The sequence below is a fragment of the Brassica oleracea genome, chromosome C8 (genome assembly GCF_000695525.1).
Source record: "Brassica oleracea var. oleracea cultivar TO1000 chromosome C8, BOL, whole genome shotgun sequence".
NCBI lineage: Eukaryota > Viridiplantae > Streptophyta > Magnoliopsida > Brassicales > Brassicaceae > Brassica > Brassica oleracea.
Genome location: NC_027755.1, coordinates 27,601,188 through 27,622,701, shown reverse-complemented (window position 1 = coordinate 27,622,701; position 21,514 = coordinate 27,601,188). Strand labels below are relative to the sequence as shown.

Here is a 21,514-nt window from a genome sequence, read left to right as displayed (position 1 = left end):
CCTAATCTAAGCCTCTGCCTGTCGACAAAAAGAAAATCTAAGCTTCTGCCTACAACCCTAATTCCTCCGCCTCTAGCCTCAAGCCTCCAGAGCATCCGCCTTCAGCCTCCAGAGTGCTGTCGTCGCATCACCACAGAAAAAACAGAGCACGAGTTATGTTCTGTTCTTGAATCACCAGCCCTTTGTCTTCTCGTCTCGAGCCATGCTTCTTCTGATATGGAGTCGGTGCGAGACCACCACCACCAAGCTTCTTCAGCCTCCTCCACTTTATTTAACTGAGAACACAAACGCAAAACCAGAATCAGAACACTAGGATAGAGAGAGAGAGACACACATAGAGAATGTGAGAGAAGTTACCGGTAGACGATAAGAACTTTGTCCCAAATAAATAAAACACACCCGCAGAGCTGTGGTTGTAACGACGATGAACTGTGGTGGAGACGAAGACGAGGTTTGGTGGTGACAAGGCTTAGTGGTGATGAAGATAGAGATTACAGAGACAAGATCTGTGAGATTAGGAACTGTGGTTGTAACAACGAACTGTGGTGGAGACGAAGGGGGAGAGAGAGAGAGCGAAGAAGCGTGAGAGAGAGGGGGAGCGAGAGAAACAGAGAAGAAGAAAGTGAAGAAGCCTGAGAGACAGAGAGGGAGGGAGAGAGAAACAAACACAAAAAGATTTAATCTGAACCCTTCAAAATTTCTAATCCATGGTTAAGATTATCAATCACACGCAATTTTTTTAACTAATAAGGAAAAAAGGTGAGGATAGATACAAAAGTAATTTTTGATTTTTGATTCAAATCAATCAATAGTTCAAAAAAAAACAATACAAATTATCTTTTTATCTATTTATAACTATTATAAAAATTATTTTAAGATTTAAATAATTTGGTATAATAATTAAAATTTTGAAATCTAAATTTTTTATTTGAAATTTTAATTTATTTACAGAAATATAATTCATTTAAAAATTAAAATTTAATGTTTTAATTTATATGTTAAAATGAGATATGTGGTTTAGGAGTTAGGGTTAAGATTTATGATTAAGTATATGATTTGAGTTTTAGAATATAGTTGGAGTTTAAATTTAAAGGTTCTATTATAAGTTTGTAAATATTGGATTTATGATTTTCTATGTAGAGATTAAGGTTAGAGTTTAAGGTATTAAATATAGAGTGTATATTTTAAGATTTAGTGTTTGAAGTTTAGGATTTAAATTTAAGATTATATTTTTAAAATGAATAAATTTTGGACCTTTTAAACTGTGTTAGAGTTTTAATGAAGATTAGGGTTTCAAATTTATTAGTTAGAGTTTATGATATATGTTAATTTAGGGTATGGTATATATATGTATATCTACTTTTTATCAACTTGAATTTTCATCGAATCCAAACCAAATTATATAGGAGTTATTGGTTTTATCGGTTCGATGCTGAACCCGGTAATGAAAACATTGGTCACAAGACATTAGTTTCTTTTTTCGTTTGGGACTCTAGTGCAAAACTGCAAATTGCTTTTTGACTATATCAAAAGGAAAATCAAGAAAAAATGCAGTCTTATTAATAACACCTCGCCTAGTAGATAAAACCTAAAAGAAATAAATAATAGTTTGTCGGCATATATGTATTCGAATATAATAATAGCAACAAGGTGATGATAACGTGAACGGATGATTGATTGCTTGTGGTTTGAGAAAACCTCTCTCAATTATTTGACCTACCAACATTCATACGCAAACAACCAATTCGAACCGATCTGCTTGTGATTGATACCTTCATCTTCTTGCTCGATTTTTTTCCTTGAAAATTAGGTAAAACCATCTTTTTAATCCAGTTTGAATTTTCTAACCTTCTTGGCTCAGAGAATCTCAGGTAAAAGAGTCTTAGGTTGAATCTTCTATAAACTTCTGATATTGTGTTCTTCCTTGACCAGGAAATCAATGGGACCAAAAGCTGGAACGTTGGTTATTATCTTGCTGGGGTTGACCTTGCTTTCCGACGCTAGATCTTTAGACTCAGGTACCAATACTAAGACCAAAATTTCGGGTGAAGACACCATCTATCTGATTGATGCCATAGAATCTTCCACTTTAGAGTTCCGTTTTAATGAAATAGTTTGGCTTCGATGACCCCTGGAAAGGATCCCCTGAAAGTATGGCTCAGATTGTGTAATAAAAAGCTCATGATGGCTTAATATTTTCAAGCCTTTTCAACCTTTTTCTTTTTGACTTTTGTGCAGAGAAAGTTATAAAGAATGAAAAGGTTTGCACTCTGTGTGAGGAATATGTTAACGTTGCTATCAGCTACCTTGAGAATAACCAAACACAAGCACAGATAATCGAGGACCTTCATGATCGGTGTTCCCATATGCGCGGTTTTGCACAGCAGGTTTGATAAACTTTTGCATTTGTTTTTTTTTTTTTTGCCTCAGACCGTCTCTGTTTCTTCTGTGTATTAATATATCATAACAACTGTCTTGAACTGAATGATGATTTTTTTTTTTTTTGATGCAGTGCGTAACTTTGGTTGACTACTATGTCCCTCTTTTCTTCATACAACTTGAGTCGTTTCAACCTCAAGATTTCTGCAAGAGGATGAATCTTTGTGACAAAGTGGCTGCACTTGTAGAAGAAGCCCGTCAGGATAGCTGCGCTGTATGCCACAAGACTGTTTCAGATATTCTCATCAAACTCCAAGATCCCGACACACAGGTTAGTACTTAGTAGTAATAACTACAAGATGATGAACACTATCTATGCGTTCTGTGTCATAGACTCATCATAGTTGATATACTGACTTTGTTTTCGCTTTGATTATCCAGCTGGATATAGTTGAGCTACTTCTCAAGGGATGCAAATCGTTCAAGAACCATGAGAAGAAGGTTAGAATTAATCAAGTTTCAATATATAACAATTCAACTTAATAACCCTGCCTGGATGTGTGTCCTTTCTGATTTTCTCATTTTTACCATGTTGTGTATATGTTATATTACAGTGCAAGAAGTTGGTGTTCGAGTATGGACCTCTGATCCTCGTAAATGCAAACGATTTCTTAGTGAAAAATGACGTCTGCAAACTCTTACGCGCATGTCCAGACGAGAAAACGGTTCTAACGCAGCCCGGGACGGCAGATTCTTGAATGTTAAAATGATGGTTGCAGGAAATCCAACCGCTGTGTGTTGTGTTGATAAGAACAGTTGGAGACTTTGTGAACTGTCTGCATGTATGGACTTAGACACACGTTCCATTCTGTAAACGTTTCTTTACGTTTGTGTATATGATGATTGCTACAATTGTACCTCTATAATAAATTAATTGTATCCTATTCAGGATTCAGGTTATTGACATGTTAAGAACAATGTGAGAGAGTACATTTGTTGGAGACGGGGTTTTATCCAACTTCATACCCGGTCAGCAGCATTAAGGTCAGAGAAATGATAAAAAGCTTTTCAAAGCCTATGTTGAGCTGAAGAGAAGTTCCACGCCGAGCTAGATATATTCAAACCAACATATACGGGTGGTTAAAACAATAAATACAGTCATCAAAGCACACCGTTACGATCTCCCTCGTCAACACCTATAAAAAAAAAAAAAAAGAGACCATGAGAAAGAAGAAGGGCATCCGATTTTCTTCCATAATAGACTTTATTCTTTCCAAACATGTCGATGGATTAAAACCCTCCCTAGTATAAAAAACAAAAAGCAAAAAGCAAAACAGAAGATGCCAACTCTCGAGATAACGGCCCCAACATCCACAAAAGAGATCGAGGAGAGGTTCGAGCCAAATTGATCCACGATCAAGGGCTCCCTAACAGATGTTGCATCAGTGATATTTTAGTCACAGGACTGGCTAGGATTCTTATCTGGACCAAATCTAGGCCTGCTGACCTCTCCATCATCGATTAGTCCCAGCTCAAGAATCGATCTCAGTGGAAGACTGCTGCAGCTGGAACCGCCTGAAACCTTCAATCTCTCTCTGAATCAAATCGATCTATATCCATTGCATCGATGTCCGCCTGGAATTCCTTATGAGCTTGAAACCATATCTCCTGATCTGCCTCGAAACCAACTCTATCCCCCTTGTTGATAGCTCGTCAATCAGACCAGTCTGAGCAACCATCAACAAGGCGCTCTTCTGAACAACCTCGGAGTCGACCAGAGTCCTCATGATCTTTTTTTTTTTTTTTTTTGAAACTAAGTCCTCATGATCTTGTCAAAACAAAGCTTGTACTTCTCCACCACCACTTGACGAGTTCTCTTCTCCGACCTCTGGATCTCCTTCGTCGAAGCCTTCGACACCACCAGCTTCTAAAGCTCTTCCTCATGAGCCTCTACCCCAGCGTAAGCCGATTGCCGAGCCTGCTCTTTCTCCTGGCATGTGTCTGCTTCACGCTGCTCAGTTGTGATATTAGCCTATACCCCTTCGCACTTCACTCCTTGGCTGGAGCTAAGTCTCCAGAGCAATGGTGCGGGTGGACACCTCCTGGTTTTCCTCGAGCTTCTCACATCTTGTACTCTTAGAAGGTGCGATTACTTGTTCACCTAGCCCATATGTGCTGCCAACAAACAATGCCGGTCTCAAAAAACACAAAGACAAAATTACATTACAAAATTATTAAATCAAGAAAATGATTTATCATTTCCAGTAAAAAATTTCTCCGACAAACAAAGATCGTCAGCCACTGCCAGGCGAATCTCTTGGTGAATACGCAGACAAGCCTCCCCCTCATCAGGCAAGGGAGTGTTAACTGGAAACTCAAAAAAAAAAAAAAAAAAAGGCGTACTCGCCCTTTCGAGTAAAAGCAGAACCCAGAAATCCAAACCGATCCACTCGATAAAAGGTAAATCCGAACCCAAGTGAGCCCGACATAATATCCGAACAGATCTTGTTCTACAGTATTTTGGATTTCAGAGTCTTCCCCAAACCGAACCCAAATCCAAACAAACTATTTTTGATAATTAGTCAAATATTGAGAATTTCATGGTTTGACAATTGCATTTAAAGTTTGATTATAGTTGCATTTTCTTCAAAAGTTTCAAAACTATTTTTTTTTTAAGTTTAAATGATGTTTCATGTGTTAATAGAGTTGTTAGTTGTTAATTATAACTTGTTTATGTTTCTCCATTCCTAACAACCACTTTATAATTATGCCATCAAGCCTTTGTTAATGATTGATGAAAACTTAAATATGTATTTTGGAGTCATAATAGGTATATATAATTAAAATCCAAATTAGAACCGAAATCGAATTTAAAACGGGTTCAACCGGGTTATCAGTGTGTTACTATATATCCGAACCGCACAGAGTAAACCCGAACCAAACTTTTATAATATTCTAATAAGATTAAATTTGTGCTTCCAAAAAATCTGAATTCAAATTAACTACGAACTGAAGTGGTTGGACACTCAAACGCGTATGCCTACCAATTTTTTTACCCAAAATAATACATTAAAAATTTCTATTTTAATTCACCACGCTTAATGGTCCATCTAGATTAAAGAATTTTGATAAGAGATTTGCACTGAGAAATTAAGAGAAGAATAAGAATCGGTGAACTAATTATATATAATATTACTTTTTCATTATGTGTATTGTTGCAATGTAGATTAACAGAAATAAAAATCTAGTTAATTAATTTAAAATAATTTTCTTAATTCTTGTTGTCTGAGTTCTTTTTTCTTGGTCAAATAACCGTAGCTACCATTCATGGCCCTAGTAAAACTCAAGTCAACAATCTAGATACAATAACCATTATTTGATAGAATATGACTTCCCAACATCAAAGAGAAACTAATAAGGAACAACAGGCTAATTCTAAAAAGAAGGAAAAAAACACGCTAAACCGATTACAAACACACACCTTTATTACAAGAATTCCCTTCCCAAACACTTATAAGCGACATATTATTTTTTAAAGCTGACATAAACATATATTTCATGTCTGTTATGACTTATGAGATGCCCATATACCCATGTTTGCATCGGTGGTAGATGGTACATTCGCTGTTCTTCTGACTATAGACTGGGGTGCAGAGACGATCCATTGAAGACTTACATACCGGCTGACGGTTCAAGGTGTGATAGGTTATATAGTTCTTCTTATCCAGCACAAGGGAGACCCAAATTACTTCTTCACCATCTTCATGAACACCCGTGAGATTTTGCCAGCCATTTAGCATATTCCCTGAGGTTGCTACGGCAAGGAGCAGAAGGACGAAAAAAGCTATTGACTTCATTTGTCCAACTATTTGTCTGGCTTTTTTATCTTTGGTGTGAGAAGGGATAGGGAAGATAGATATAATGATAGACTGAAAACTTTGGTTGGTCCATATTTAATATGAATTTAATGGTTGAATTATCATGTGCTGGAACGCAAGAAAGTAAATAAGTGAAAATTAATATATGATACAAAAAATTTATTAGTTTTTTTGTTTAAATATCTTTTATTGCATAAATAAGTACAAATAAATTATTTTATTAAATAATATTTTTAACAATCATGTACTTCTTAAAAATAAAATAGTAAAATTAGTTAACATAAATATTATGGCCAAATTGAATATTTTGAAAAACTAAAACACAGCCGCATCTAAATAACTCATAAATAAAAACTGTAATTAAAATAGCATAAAATACACAAACAAATAAAAATATTAATAAAAAATACTCAAAAATTATACATCGATATCATATTCATGCCAGCGAAGGACGGGGGTGAGTCACATTATTTATATTATAAGATTATATGACCGGGTTAGAGTTTATAGTTTTACAATTGCAATTTTTATGGATCATTCTTTTAAATTTAAATTTTATGGTTGAGTTAAAAAAATATTTATAGAGAGCAGATCAAATTCTATTGATGAGCAAAAATTTTAATACACTTAAAAATAATTATTGTTGGTATTGTTCTGAGACCAAAAACCTGGCCATCCTTCAAATATCAAAGCACTGAACTTTTGGAAGACTATCTAGATTGAAATGGTGAAAAAAAAAAGCAAAGATAAACAATAAAAGGGCCTTCCTCATTGTCCACAGTGTGACTAGGCTTGGCATGTTTCAATCTTATGATGCTGCAGGATCCCCTGATTGAATGAATGATATTTTTGTCAATGAGGGAGTATCTCCCTCTGTTTGATTATATTTGCACTTTGGATCGTCTAACAGGAATTGTGATCCTATTTTTTTGGTCTTGATCATGGGTTTCTTTGACCAATTGGTCTGGCTATTTTTTTTTGACAAAGCATTATAGTAGTTTGGTCTCTTTCCTTGGAGCTGTGGGGTTACTAATCATAGTGTAGTTGTGCTGTGACTGAATGACTGATGGTGATGGATCTTTGTAAATTTCGAACGTCTATTGGTGGTATAATATAATTCAATTGAAGGAGAAAAGAAGGAAGAATAAAATGAGAGAGAGATATACCAAAGGAAAAAGTTTATTACTATGCAGTGTGTAAAACTGAACAAAGTACAATTCTGTATATAGGCGAATGAATTGACAAATTTTACTGTAAATATGAATGGCATGGGTTCCATTTTCATTTCTTGACATTACCTTATTGACTTTTGTAACACATATTACATATTCAAAAATAAGGTAGATATTACATAGTCAACAATCTACCGTGCTTTGGGTTCTTTGATCTCTGAAAACACTCCCCAACTCGATCCGCTCTTCTCATCACCAGCAAGACGAGCAGAATCATCGTCGGTCGTCGTCGTAGATTTCGACACACGTCCTGTAGTCTTACTAAACAAATCATCTTCTCCTTCAGTCGTCGCACCTACCTCGCCACGTGTCGGTAGATCCAGAGAGTCCACGCCGTTCTTATTCGTAGCAGTCTCGTGAAGTTGAAGCGCAAACTCAAGCGCCCACACGACGTCGTTTATCGATGGCCGTTCGATACCACGATCTTGAACACATCTCACGGCAATCTCACAGAACTTCTCCAGTGATACATGAGTAATATCAGCCGTCAGATCTGCGTCAACGATCTGATCAACGGTTCCTTTTTTGTAATTCGACTTCACCCATCGTACCAAATCTGCTTCTTCCCGTGGGACATTTTCGAGTTTCACCGGTCTACAGCACACAACTTCGAAGAGAACTACTCCGAAGGAGTACACGTCAGATTTTTCCGTCAAGACTTGACGGCGGTAATACTCGGGGTCCAAGTAACCAAACGAACCTTTAACGACGGTCGAGACGTGCGTTTGAGAGGCACTAGTAGGTCCCACTTTAGACAACCCAAAGTCAGAGACTTTAGCTACGTAGTTCTCATCAAGAAGTATGTTGGTCGTTTTGATGTCTCTATGTATGATCATGTGCTTCGCGCCTGTATGGAGATACTGTAGTCCACGAGCCGCTCCAATGCATATCTCTAACCTCCGTTTCCACGACAACGGGCGATCAGAAACCTTGTTTCTCTTGTAGAGATGGTCTCTGAGTGTGCCATGTGGCATATACTCGTAGACGAGAACCATCTCTTCCTCGTCGTCGCAGTATCCGATTAAGGAGACGAGATGTATGTGGCGGAGCATCGTGAGCATCTCGAGCTCGGTGTCGAACTCTTTAGCGCCTTGGTTCGATGAAATTTCTAACCTTTTAACAGCCACAAGCGTGGCTCCGCCGTCGATTCTCCCTTTGTAGACGGGACCAAACCCGCCCACTCCTACGATTAGCTCTTTCTCGAAATTGTTTGTGGCGGATTTGATTTCCTGGATTGAGAATCTACGGCAGAGATCAGATGGGAGAGATCCGGCCGATCTGGTATGCGAGGACCCGGTGACAAGTGGGAGAAGAGTCCACGACGAGTCCGTAGGCTTGCTCGTGTTATCTGCACTAAACTCGATTTTCTTCTTATTCTTCTTTATGATGATGATAGCAGCAACAACAAACATTGCTAGCAAAATCGCACAACCAACCACTGCCAATGCTATTATTACCAAACTATGTGACTTCTTTTTTCCTTTTTGTAAATCCTGCGTGACCGAGTTTGGTGGGGGACTTGAATTCGGATTAGGTCCAGCGAGATTACCGTCAGAATCATTAAGCTTGAGAATCTCTAAACCGTTCAGAATAGCGTCGAGATATTTTGGAACAATGGCTCTGAAAGGATGCAAGTCAACTTGTAAATCAGTTCTCAGCTCATTTTCGGAGCCCACGTGTACTAGAACGAAGTCTAGATACACCGGAGCCCGAGAAGCGCCGCTCAGCTGAATCACATCCATCTCAATCTTAGCCATCTGCTTTCTCAAGAAGATGGAGAAGACACGTTGTCCCGGTTCGTTTACTTCAGGTAGAGTCTCACAGAAATGAAGCCTAACGAGGTAGGTAAACCCAGCATCGACCGTGAAGAGCCACGTCAAGTTGAAACTCAGGTTGAGTATAGCGTTGTCGACGTTCCCCATCGTACGATACGTCTCGTACACGTCTTCGGGCGCGACGTACGCGGGAGTTTTGTCCGTGTAGTTTATCTTCACATGTTCTACCACCGGTTTGATTCCTGAATTCTCGCTGAGGAAGAAACCGTCATCGGAGAGCCAACGTCGGAACATTCCTTTGTCGCCCACGTCTTGTCCGGCTACGTTTAAGCGGTAAACGGTCTCGAACGACGTCGTGTTGTCGATTTGGTATTCAACGTCGCTGCCGACGTTGATTACTCTATCGTCAAATCCTCCCTTGGAGTAAAACCCATCAGGCATGGAGACAATCTCGATTCCGTTAACGAAAGCTGGCGAAGCAGGAGACGGCGTGAACGTGAGATTTAACTTGTGGTGAACAGGAACGATAAACTCTTTGATCAAAACATGTTCGGAAGCAGTTACCGTTAAACCAGCGCTGAAGTTTTTCAAAAGAGTGAAACCGTTGACGGTGACGGAGAAGAAGGAAGCGGCGGCGTCGAAGCCCGATTCGTACCGGGTCGGGTAAAAGTACAGCCGGAGATATTTCCAGCCGGGAGAGACCGGAAAACTGTAAGTGAAGTCCGATCGGAAAATCCGAGCTTTCAGGTAAGGCACTTGAGGAACACCAGATTCTTGGGAAGAGGCATCTGAAGAGAAAGACGCGTCGACTGCGTTCGACGGCAGAGTTTGACGATTCTCCGCCGTCCATTTCCGGCCAGTGTTGTCTGGGTTATCGGAGGTGGCGCCGCAGTTGAAGAGAAATAGATCCCTGGGATCGTACGCCGCCGTTGCTCCTTCTCCGAAGACGGCGAGGGAGAGTAGAATGGGGAGAATTAAGAAGGCTTGACGTGACATCGGAGTTGAATTATTGGAGGATTGAGGGAGACGAAGATAAGAGATGATGAGTATATAATTGAAGTCAAGCCATTGGTGGTGAGTAAGTCTACGGGTCAACCGTTGACTGACTTTTCAAGCAAAAGTTCTTTTTAAGCAAAAGGTTCGATGAACTTTCTACCTTGATTGTTAGCAAAATCCAAGCAATACTCATTATAATAATACAAAAAATTACTAAATTTATCAAATTCTAAATTGGTTCGGTTCGACATACACGACACAATTTGATAAAATAACAAAATAACTGATTAAAAAAATTCTTATATAAAATCATATAATCTTGTTAAACCATAAATTAATAATTATTATATATATATAGATGATTGGTTGGAATATAGATGTAGAAATGTAGCGGTAAAATTTAGGCTGTAGTTTTTATTGTTCTAGATTTATATTTTTTTGCTGTAGAAAAAACTACAATTTATAAATCATTTTAATAGTTGTTTTAATAAAAAAAATTAAAACATGAACAAAAAAAAAGGACGTAGACAATGTAGCAAGACTTTAATTTTAAAATCAAAGCTACATCATGGTTAAGATTAAGGCTTTAAAAATAAATAAAGTTAAAGTCATAAGTTAAAACCAAACCAATCATCACCAAAACGATAATTCTCCCAAATACACTAAAATAAAAAAATTCCAACAAGAAGACACAAAATGGGAAACTGGTCAAAATAAATTTCATTCAAGATTAAAAAAACTCTTCTACTCTTATTTTATAGAAATATAAATATAAATAATTATTTTAAAAAATAATTAAAAAGAATATTATTTTGTATAACACATTTTTCAATTTAAACTTTTTTATTTTGAATATATGATAAAAAAAATTAATTTTAAAATCCAAAAATCCTTTTTAAAATTATTTTACAAAAAAATTATTTAAATAGTAAATATTAATTATTTAAAAAATATTTTAAACCACATTCCTAAAATTCAACCCCTAAAATCTAAACATTAAATCTAAATTAGTTAATCCTATGAGTATAAATGTATATTTCTCTTTTTAGTGAAACATTTTGAAAATTTTAATCTTTGTGGGGTATATTTATGATATCTTAGAGAATTTCTGTAAATAATATGAGACAAACAGGTGTATTCTCAGTTAGTGCATGCATGCATGTATATTAGGAATAATATATGGAAATGGAAAACAAAACATAAAGAAAACAATGCAAAAATGGTATTGTATTAGATGATACAGAAACTAGAAACATAAAGTATAATATAACAATCATTTTAACTTAAATAATATATATATATATATATATATATATTTTTATTTATATATATACATGCGTACATATTGTTTGTAAATACGATTTCATTTATCATTGAAGCTTGACATATGAAAAAATGTTTACACAATAAGTTCTCATATCATATGTTATGTTACGTCAAAATTTAAATATACAATGTCTAGCATATATATCATCTCTCTCTTTTACGTAGACGGTTTATATTTTATGACATCTCTATGTAGCTGCTTTTAAAGACATTTTTTCGGTTAATATGTGCTTTTATTACTTGAGTGAATCCTTAGCCAGTACTCAATCTCTCAGGGCAGTAGAATTCACCATATTATTTTTGCAAGTTACAACGACTATATGTCTCTTAAACTGTTAAACATCTTAGTGGATCTAAGATACAATTCATGTATGAGACCTACTTTTTGATAAATAAAAACTATAATTTTATTTTCGGTGTATCTGAAATCAAAATAGAATGCAAAGGAATGTTTAGTCTTAGCTATCTTTGGATAGGTGCACGTCTTACCGAATCATTGAACATGAACAAAACAACCAAAACAAAACAAAAAAAATCCAATCAATCAAAACTGAACTGATCTGTAAGCCTATTTCAAGAAAACATCAAATATTAGATATATGATTCTTTTTCTTCTAAAGAACTTAAAAGTATAGCTTTGATTATTTATAAATAGTAATACATAAATTTTCTAAATGTAGATGCATCAATTTTGGCTTAAAAAGCCTTATTTTTGTACATAATGCTTTTTGTTTAGTGTTAATAACCATCACACTGTCACAACAATATAGTCTAACAACAACTTCAACTAGTTATCTTTTGTAATAAACTTGGTTTGCAAGTTAATGTGGGAAGAGGGAGAAAATGTGTCTTTGACGCCACAAATCCTATGCTTAGAGCTCCAAGGCAGCAACACATGTAACCCACAAGCCTTTGGTGAAAAACAAGATTGCCTCACCGTTGTACTCAAATAAGAGAGTCGATTCTTCCTCCTTTGGCTAGCCGCTGATGTCACGGCCGCTAGAGCCGCTGCATCAGGCAGAAACCGCTCTATTATGTAGCTCGGTGACATCTCTTCGCTTCTCTCTGTGCTCTCCATAGTTAAGTAGCCGTTCGAGTCACCTCCTCCACTGGTTCCATCATCCGATTCCGTTACGCTATCTTTTGGTTGTTCGACCATGTCTATAGCTTGCGTGAGCGACAAGACATCGACCATGTCTTGGTCCCTATGATGAAAATGTTCATGATTGTCGCGTTTCTTCAAACGCAACAATCTAGCTGGTGTTAGGCCTTCACTGGCACCATCATAATCGTTGTTTTCACCATCAACGTGCATCTAAAACCATTTGAGATAAAGTTGATTAAGATGATAAAACATGAAAAGTTTATATGGTCAAGAGAGTAACAAACCTTCAATCTTCCTGGAGGAAGTTTGAGACGTGGTGTCTCGGATTCAGGGTCATGTTTCAAGTGAGACAAGTTTTTGGGCATTCCAGGAGTGGTTTCCCAACAAAAAGGAACAGAGGCTTCAGGACACTGCCCTGGTACCTTCTCTTGGTTGACATCATGGCGTTTGGTCGACAAGAAGGGAGCATTGAAGTTTAGCCTCCGAGATCGGTTCATATCCATCATTTCTTCAATAGTAAGAAACAATATCATCTGGAGTTGGGCAATGATGTTTCTTGTTTGCAAATCCCAGAAGGACAAAAGACAAAGCTGTCTTGACACACTTATCTTTTTATTTTGTTAGCTGAAAGTTGAGATTTAATGTGAAGTTGTTATAAGTTTTGAAGCTTTCTCGTGTGTTCAAAACCGATATTTGTGGCCTCTTTATTGTGCTCACAAGCGAGAAAGCTCGGAGGTTGAGAAAGTTAAGTCTGGTACTCCAATCATGTGGTTATCTAATCTACCATGAAACTAAACATTGGCTTTTAGTCTTTTACACAAAAAGCTAAAGCTAAAGCTAAAACTAAAACTGAGGATTAGAACCAAGGAAATGATCTTGTAAAATGTATATTGAACGAATAGTCTCTGTTTTCTTGTTTCAAGAGGATAAAAAACACATCCCTGGATGCTTAGAGAATCAATACAAGAAATATGTAAAAGAAAAAGTTGAGAAAGTTACAGATACAATTACATAATCCCAGTAAAAATAAAAATAAAAATCAAAGAAAGAACCAACAAACACATCTCAGAAACAGGACAGAAGAAGAAGTCCAATTTCACCAGAGGTAAGTTCTCTTCTTCATGGTTTCCTCTTTGGGCAGAAAACGTTTTACCTGTAGCAGCAAGAAACACTCTCTGCACTACTGTAGTATTCTCACCACCCCAATAACCAAAAATTAAAGTAAAAAAAAAAACAGTATAAAAGTTTCTATTTACATGGCTATGCTTTGCTTTTTTATGTTTGTTCTCTGTTCACTCAAACCAAACCTTTGTTGATTTCTCTGTTTGCAGTAGGAAATGAAACAGTGTAGAAGCATACCAGGAGGGAAATAAAGAAGAGATTTGCCCACCAAACAAAACAATAGTTTTGTTCTACTTTTGGTCGGTAGTATTTGCTTCACGAGCTTTGTGGTAGAGCTCGAGTGTATCTGTATGACCTGGATCAATACACAACGCTGCTTCACAGTCTTTGATGGCAGATGCTCCTTCTCCCATTGAATCATAGAACGCTGCCCGTAGATGTAACAGCTGCAGATCTGGTTTAAATGATATCGCCCTCGAAAGCTCCTCTATGGCTTCATTTTCTTTATGGTCATCCATAAGAACTGCAACCAAGAGTTCACACATTAAACTAAAACCACCAGATAAACCGTAGAAGTATCAGTTCCGGCACTGAGATTTTTATTAGCATACCTGCAGCTCTGTATCTATAAGGATAGGTACGGAGAGGGTCTAGTTGTGTTGCTAGGCTAAGGTCGCTCTGTGCCATCTCACGGTCACAATATTCAGACCGCTTCTCATATGCCGACGCATTGTTCTGAGCTTTCTCTATTAGCTTTGTCATCTCGTCGTAAGCAGCTTTACGCTGGTTTTTCAGATGATAAACACGTGCAAGACCTTGGTGTGCTCGTGTGTGCTTGATGTTGAGCGCGTTCGTATAGCAATCACCTGCAAGATCTAGCTTCTCACAATCCACATACACGCTCCCCAGATTGTTCAAAGCCTGCAAAACAAACAAAAGTTCATGATACTAAACCATTCATATACCATAAGACTTAGTTGGATGAGCTTTTTTATACTTACTTGTCCCTTACGGAGAGCATCTGAGGGGCAACGAAGTGCTTCTCCAAGGAGCTGGATAACGTACTCTGCGGACTTTGGGTCGAGCGTAGAGTCAGCAAGAGCATAAGCTTTGAGGAAAAACGCTTCGAAAGATCTTTGCGTGGAAATAGACTCCTCAGCCTTGGCCAGAGCTTCCTCGCGGTGGCCTGTATCATACAATATCCATCCTTCATACACAAGTCTCTCATGCTTCAGCTTCGAATGGTTTCGAGCCAGCCTTAGACAACGCATGGCTGCCTTTTGACAATTTAGCCTGTCATTATCAAAACAAGCATTTGTTAAAAAAACAATAACGGTCTCTAAGACAACTACTATAGATCATTAGCAATGAGAGAGGGTTATAATACCGTAGGAGAAGAAGAGACTGTCTGAAACGTAAAAGACTATTCCCTGGATCATTTGCAAGCATATCATGAACAACTGCTAGAGATCCAATATCATCAACAGTAGACCAATGATCAAACAGCTGCATCCAGCAATCAGCCTGGCTCCTCTGCTGAGCCAGCGGACGTAGCAGCTCCACCATATGATCAGCATGGATTTTCCCGTTAAACATCATAAAGTTCGGCTCCAACGTCAAAAGCGCACGAATATCTTTCAAAGCCCCCTCGTAATCCTCCTTACCTATAGAGATCCACGCCCTCATCTCCAGACAGTCAGGAGAGGCCTTAAATCCAAGAATCTTGTTCAGCTCCGAGATGGCAGCACCAAACTGATTCTCCTCCACCAAAGCCACCGCCCTGAACTTGTAAGGGAACGTCAAAGTCGGGTCTAACTCGGTAGCTGTATCCAAATCAAGCAGCTTTTCTTTCCCGCTGCAATACAAAGACCTCTCCTGGTGCATCCACCCAGTAGGTACGTGATCCGAGATGAGCGAGTTGATGATCTTATAAGCCGAGTATCTATGGTCACGCTTGAACTTAGACCTAGCAACTCCCACCAGCGAGTAAAGATGACCAGCCTCAACCGCCGTGTTAAACCATCTCTGAGCATCTTTATACTCTTTCCTCTCCAGCATCACCACACCTAACTGGTGACACGCGAGCTGCTTCTCCCAACTCTCCACCGCGCATTCAACCAAACGCTCCAGAATCATCACGGTGGTGTTAGACTTCATATCATCTTCCATAGCAATCTGGCTCAAGAAGAAGTACAGCTTAAAAGAAGCGTGTCCAAGAGACGCCAGCCTCCCCCTTCCCTCGACGCTGCAGAAGATCTTTATAACGTTCGGATTATGCATCGAGCTCGGCAACTCTCTCAGAAAAACCTGGAGACAAGCCGCCACAAGAAGGTACGCAGACTCTTCTAAACCATACTCAATCAACAGCATCGCCTCGTCAAGAGTTCCAACGAGATGCGCCAGATGCTCATCGCACGATGACTTCATCTCATCGCAGCAGAACCTATTCGCGAGCTTGAGGAGCTCCAAGACTACGTGAGGAGGGAAGTTATCTAACCTGTTGGTCCTGCTGAAGATCTCAGCAGCTCTCATCCCTTCCACGGAGATGCCGTTGTGCGTGAAGTTGATCGTCCCTCGCTTCATTTCGTTAAATCCTCCGTACAGCATCGCCTTGAACGGTCTTGATAAGGAAGCAATCTTGTACCTCACGCAACGAACCTCCTCGTCGCCGATACAGAAGGACATGTCGTAGTCCAACGCTTCCTCGGAAGTGGAACATTCTTGAACATCGGAGGAGGCTCCGGAGCAGAGGCATGGATCGTAAACCGTGTCCGGGTCGTACCCGGAAACAAGAGTCGCCTTAGGGCACTCCAAGATTCTCCCGCAGCAGTCCATAGAGGTTGTTCCGATGAGCTCGTCCTCCCTCCTCTCGAAACGAAGCCAGGAAGAGAGCACGACCTTCGCGTGAACGTCAATCGCGTGCTGCCGAGACGATCGGAGACTCCGCCGGAAAAGCTTCGGATCGGATAAGCCTTTGAAGACAGCGCACTGCTCTAAGTAAGCTCCGGATCTCTCCGACTGGTCGCAGTTGTCGATGCGACGGTAGACTTGAGCCATCTGGTCGACCAAGTCGGGGAACTTCAAGGAAGGATCGATCCGAGGCTCGAGGAGATCTGTTAAAGGGAGGCCGAAAGGGAGGAGGGATTCAGGTGAAACGACGACGTTTGCTTGGGGGTAGGTTCGGCTTGATTTGGATCGGATTGAGTTGACGCGGAGGTGGTCTTGGAGGTGTTGGAGGAACTTGTCACCGACTCCTCCGGTCGCGTTGTTACCGGGCTGTTGTGGAGGAGGAGGAGGAGGAGGTGCATAGACTTGTGTGCCTTTGCAACCTTCTGCAAGATTTAAACTTCGCATTGTGGTGAATAGATTATGCTGATGCTGCATCCTTCAATTAAGCCTAAACCCAGATCGAAACGAACACAAATTCGATTTCATAACCCCTTAATTTTTGAGGATCTGATAAATGAGGGATTCGATCACAACAATTGAAATCAAAGATTTACAATTACGCCAAGATTGGATCACGGAGACCCCCCCAAGTCCGTGAAACCTCTATTCGAGAAACAAAAAAGGAAATAAAGAAAAATTAATTCGTCTTCACTAATTTTCACGAAAAGATGAAAAATTAACGGAGCTCTCCTTCTTCTTCTTCTTCTTCTTCTTCTCGGAGATGGTGTTTTTTTTTTTTTTGCAGTGCAAGTTTCGTTGATCGGGTTCGTTTTTTTTTGGGTTTGTTGACACTAAAATTACGAAAATTTCCGTAAAAATAGAGATGTGTAATTGGAGGAAGAATCTTCCTCCTCCGTTCGATCCTTGGCTCTCTTCTTCTTCTCTCTGTTGGTTTATTCTTTATTTTATTTTTACCCTTCGTTTCAGAAGATAGTCATGCGTTCTAAAATTAATTTGTGGTTTTCGCTTTTTACTTTTGTCCTCTTGTTAACTTTTGTGAAAGTAATTGATTAGTTTATTTCCATTTACTCAATTTTAATCTTTGCTTATATATAGACCTTATCTACTGCCGTTTTCTTTATTTTCTTTCCTAGATTTCGCGGCGCTTTTTTTACTTCTCCAAAAAGTTGTAAAATATTAATTACTAAAATATTTACTTTGACTAGTTTATTTGCAGGATATTTTACCAACAAATTAAAATTGTAGAAAAGGCCAGGAACTGTTTTGATTGTCCAATAAATACAACAAACAAATCCATAAATCAGTTATCAGTTATCAGTTATAATCCGTTGTATAGTTTTTTCAATCTTCTACCACATAATCCTTGTAGTTTGTCTACTAGTTGGCCATACCTGTATTAAATTCTTGAAAAAGAGCCATCATAAATCTGTCAGTATCTTCCATATGACAATTTATCCGCAGAGATTCCTTGTTATCATATGAACACATAATCTAGTCTTTTATCCCCAGTGTTCATTTGTTTGACGCTACCACATACTGGTGTGGTGTGGGTGTCCATAAAACAAGACCATATGATTTTACTTTTAAAAGTTTTCTCAAAGCCAACCGTATGATTTACTATCATCGAGGATTTTAAAATAAAATATTTTTTTCTGACAGAACATATAAATAAAAAGGAATTATTATATGTGCTGTTTGATAGCCGGCAAATAGATTATGCCAACCACATTGAGCGAGCGGCGAAGTCATGTCAACACGTTTTACTGTTTAGTTTATGATTAAGGAAGTAAGCGTATTGAAATCTTCATAATAAGAAGCTATGATTAAGTCTGATATTGCTGGTTTGATTTGGCATAAGAATTATTATTATATACATAAATATAATTCCTTGGAACATCTATAATTGAGATGAGATGAGAATGAAGAAAACACATAAGGTCATGTGGGTGAGACAGCTCAGAATGTCGTTTTAGTTAAAGAGGAAACTTTTCATCCAAAAGCACGGATCGTACTATTTACACAGTTTTGTACATTACCACCACCAAAATCACTTGTCTATTCCCCTATGTCCCCCACCTTCTATAATTTAAGGTAGGCTGCGGATACGGTTAATATTTTGGTTCGGTTTAATCGGATTGAAGAAAGTCTATTGAACCTAACCGAATAAAATTCAAATGGTTAACCCAATCACTCAATAGTCAATACTCGTTTTCATTTCTGACAGTGTGTCATCATGATTAAATTTTACAATGAAAGTTATAGCATCGGAAGACAATCAGAAAATCTAAAATCGAAACTTATAAATTCATACTAGGCAATATTTCCTGGATCCGAAAATCCGAAGATCCGAACCGGTACCGATCCGAAAAATCGGGTTTCGGATCGGATACAGATAATTAAAAATACCCGATTGGATAGGGATGTTAAACTAAACCGGGTACCAGGTCGGATCGGATTATACCCAGGATCCGTAAAAGTATCCGAACAGATCCGGTATACATATTAGTAAAGTTACTTTGTAACCCTAAATACTATTTCTATTCCCAATTACTCCTAGATTATCGTCACCAACGCTTCCACTTCCGACTATTATGATTTCAAAAGCTTGATTCATGCGGGTATAACAAGTAGATGCCATGAAAGCCCTGAAGCAGTTCCAGTCCAGCTCTTGCTTCACTTTCTGAGACTTCGATCTATATATATCATATATAAACCCCAAAATGAGTATTTGCTTCTATCAAGTTTCGTATTAAGTTTTGTTGCTTTTTTTTTTCACGTTTGTTAACAACATGTGGCCAATAGAAACATATCTCAATTAAGCATCATTTTCATATTTTTGTTTCAGTTTTTTTTTTTTTTGGTTTGATCTTTGATTTTGTTACAGTTTTGTTCTTGTTAAGTTGGGTTTTTTTTTTTCCAACGGTTATTGTATTGAATCAAATTGTGAAAGGTTGATAGAAATAGTCAATTAGCCAATTAGGAGGCATATTAAACACTACAGAAATTTCAGACTCCTCCAAAACACGTTTTGCAATACAATCAGCAGCTTGATTCTTCTCTCTGTTAACCTGCTCCAACGAGCATAAGGGCAACAATCCAATCCAATGTCTGATATCAAATGTTAGATTTCCCAATTCCATATTATCTTCAGATCCGTTCACAATCTGAACCAGTTCCTTATTATCTCCTTCAAACCAGACATTCCTCCATCCTTTTATCCATATCTGTTGTAGTACATATAAGAAGCAAGATGCTTCTCCCTCCAAAGACGAACGAATACCTTTAATTTTAGCTCCACCAGCCAACACATATTTGCCTTGATGATCACGTATTATCCAACCCATTCCAGAAAACAGTTCTCCATTTTTATAACTGCAATCAAAATTGCACTTAAGCCATCCCTCTGGAGGCGGTTCCTACCTGATATCTATGTGTCTCTCGACCCTTCTGTTTGCTGACATTCTCACACACTGAACCCATTCACCATTAGCTTCTTTTGCCCTTCTAGCATCTTCAGAAGGATGTACGTTTCTATGATTGAATAAAAACTCATTCCGTGACTTCCAAACATACCACAGTATCCAGAAAGATTGATACTGATAAAACTTATCGTCTTTCATATCACTCGCAAGCTGCAAAAGCATAGTAATGTTCACCTCCAAATTATTAGTGAACTGATTAGCTAAAGGACTATTAGCACATCTCCAAATTGCTGAAGCATGAGGACAAAGGAACAGAACATGATTGATATCTTCTTCATCATAACAACACCTTTGACACGTCGGGTCCAACCTCACTCCTCTAGTACACAAAGCAACATAAGAAGGAACAGCACCCGAGATAACATTCCAAAGGAATTGCTTAATCTTAGGAAGGATTTGTAGTTTCCACACCTCGTTTTTCAGAGTAATTGAGCCTTGAGATCGCTCAATTGCCTCCTCTTCTCTTAGATCATGGAAAGCCGCCCAATAACCCGACTTTACGGTGTACTTCATATCTTTAGTATAAGGCCATATCAACTTATCCTTAATAGCATATTTGGAAAGAGTGATTCCTTTGATCATCTCCATGTCCTCTTGGCTGAATAGGCTCTCCAGAAGGGGGATATTCTACGATCTCGAACTCTGAATGATAAGATCCGAAACTTTTAAATTCTCTGAACCAGTAATATTACCAATCTTCCGCGGAGGTAGTGTAGGTACCCAATTATCAAACCAGACACTAGTATCTTTTCCATCAGCTATCAACACCCTTGAACCTTTGCAAAGTAACTTTTTACCAGCTTGAATTGACTTCCAGCCGTATGATGCATTAGTTATATTCGACGTCTGTAAGAACGACGACGAATAGTAATACCTACCCATTTAGATTTTACTTAGCAAAGAATCCAGTTTCTGATAAATCCTCCATGTTTGCTTAGCTAACAATGCTATATTGAAAGAATACAAATCCCTAAAACCCATACCTCCCTCTTTCTTAGGTAAGCACATCCTCTTCCAAGCCACCCACGGTATTTTCCTTTTTTCACCATTATGACCCCACCAAAATTCTGTTAGCAAAGAATTTATCTCATCACACGTTGTTTTAGGGAGAAGGAAGCAGCTCATAGGATACACTGGTTTTGCCTGAAGAACTGACTTTATTAATGTTTCCTTTCCAGCCGGAGACAAAAACTGATTATACCAAGGTTGAATTTGAGCTTTAACTTGACTGACCACCCCTTCAAACTCAGAAACTTTACTGCGTCCCATTTGTTCTGGAAGACCCAGATATTTACCTCCCCCCCCCCCC

General features: G+C 38.3%; 4 protein-coding genes across 5 annotated transcripts; 1 reads left to right on the top strand and 3 right to left on the bottom strand.

Annotated features, from left to right (window-relative positions):
* Window positions 1-1,645: 1,645 nt before the first annotated feature.
* LOC106310369 (prosaposin-like) lies at window positions 1,646-3,345 on the top strand. The gene is made up of 6 exons (XM_013747602.1): window positions 1,646-1,810; window positions 1,933-2,018; window positions 2,239-2,387; window positions 2,513-2,710; window positions 2,821-2,880; window positions 2,994-3,345. Exons 2-6 carry the CDS (start codon window positions 1,940-1,942, stop codon window positions 3,135-3,137), a joined length of 630 nt encoding a protein of 209 aa, XP_013603056.1. The 5' UTR covers window positions 1,646-1,810; window positions 1,933-1,939; the 3' UTR covers window positions 3,138-3,345.
* Window positions 3,346-7,460: 4,115 nt separating this feature from the next.
* On the bottom strand, window positions 7,461-10,449 carry LOC106310366 (putative receptor-like protein kinase At5g39000). 2 transcript variants are annotated; one of them, XM_013747596.1, is made up of 2 exons: window positions 9,829-10,321; window positions 7,461-9,734 (listed from the first exon to the last, which is right to left on the bottom strand). In XM_013747596.1, exons 1-2 carry the CDS (start codon window positions 10,112-10,114, stop codon window positions 7,621-7,623), a joined length of 2,400 nt encoding a protein of 799 aa, XP_013603050.1. In that variant the 5' UTR covers window positions 10,115-10,321; the 3' UTR covers window positions 7,461-7,620. The 2 variants fall into 2 exon arrangements, with proteins under 2 accessions (XP_013603050.1, XP_013603049.1); XM_013747595.1 differs by having other exon boundaries at window positions 7,461-10,449.
* Window positions 10,450-12,206: 1,757 nt separating this feature from the next.
* Window positions 12,207-13,309, bottom strand: LOC106310367. Its single transcript, XM_013747598.1, has 2 exons — window positions 12,976-13,309; window positions 12,207-12,901 (listed from the first exon to the last, which is right to left on the bottom strand). Exons 1-2 carry the CDS (start codon window positions 13,222-13,224, stop codon window positions 12,374-12,376), a joined length of 777 nt encoding a protein of 258 aa, XP_013603052.1. The 5' UTR covers window positions 13,225-13,309; the 3' UTR covers window positions 12,207-12,373.
* A 253-nt stretch (window positions 13,310-13,562) lies between these two features.
* LOC106310365 (ethylene-overproduction protein 1) lies at window positions 13,563-17,690 on the bottom strand. Its single transcript, XM_013747594.1, has 4 exons — window positions 15,201-17,690; window positions 14,815-15,106; window positions 14,425-14,734; window positions 13,563-14,336 (listed from the first exon to the last, which is right to left on the bottom strand). The coding sequence occupies exons 1-4, from the start codon at window positions 17,195-17,197 to the stop codon at window positions 14,104-14,106; spliced, it is 2,832 nt and encodes a 943-aa protein (XP_013603048.1). The 5' UTR covers window positions 17,198-17,690; the 3' UTR covers window positions 13,563-14,103.
* Window positions 17,691-21,514: the final 3,824 nt, after the last annotated feature.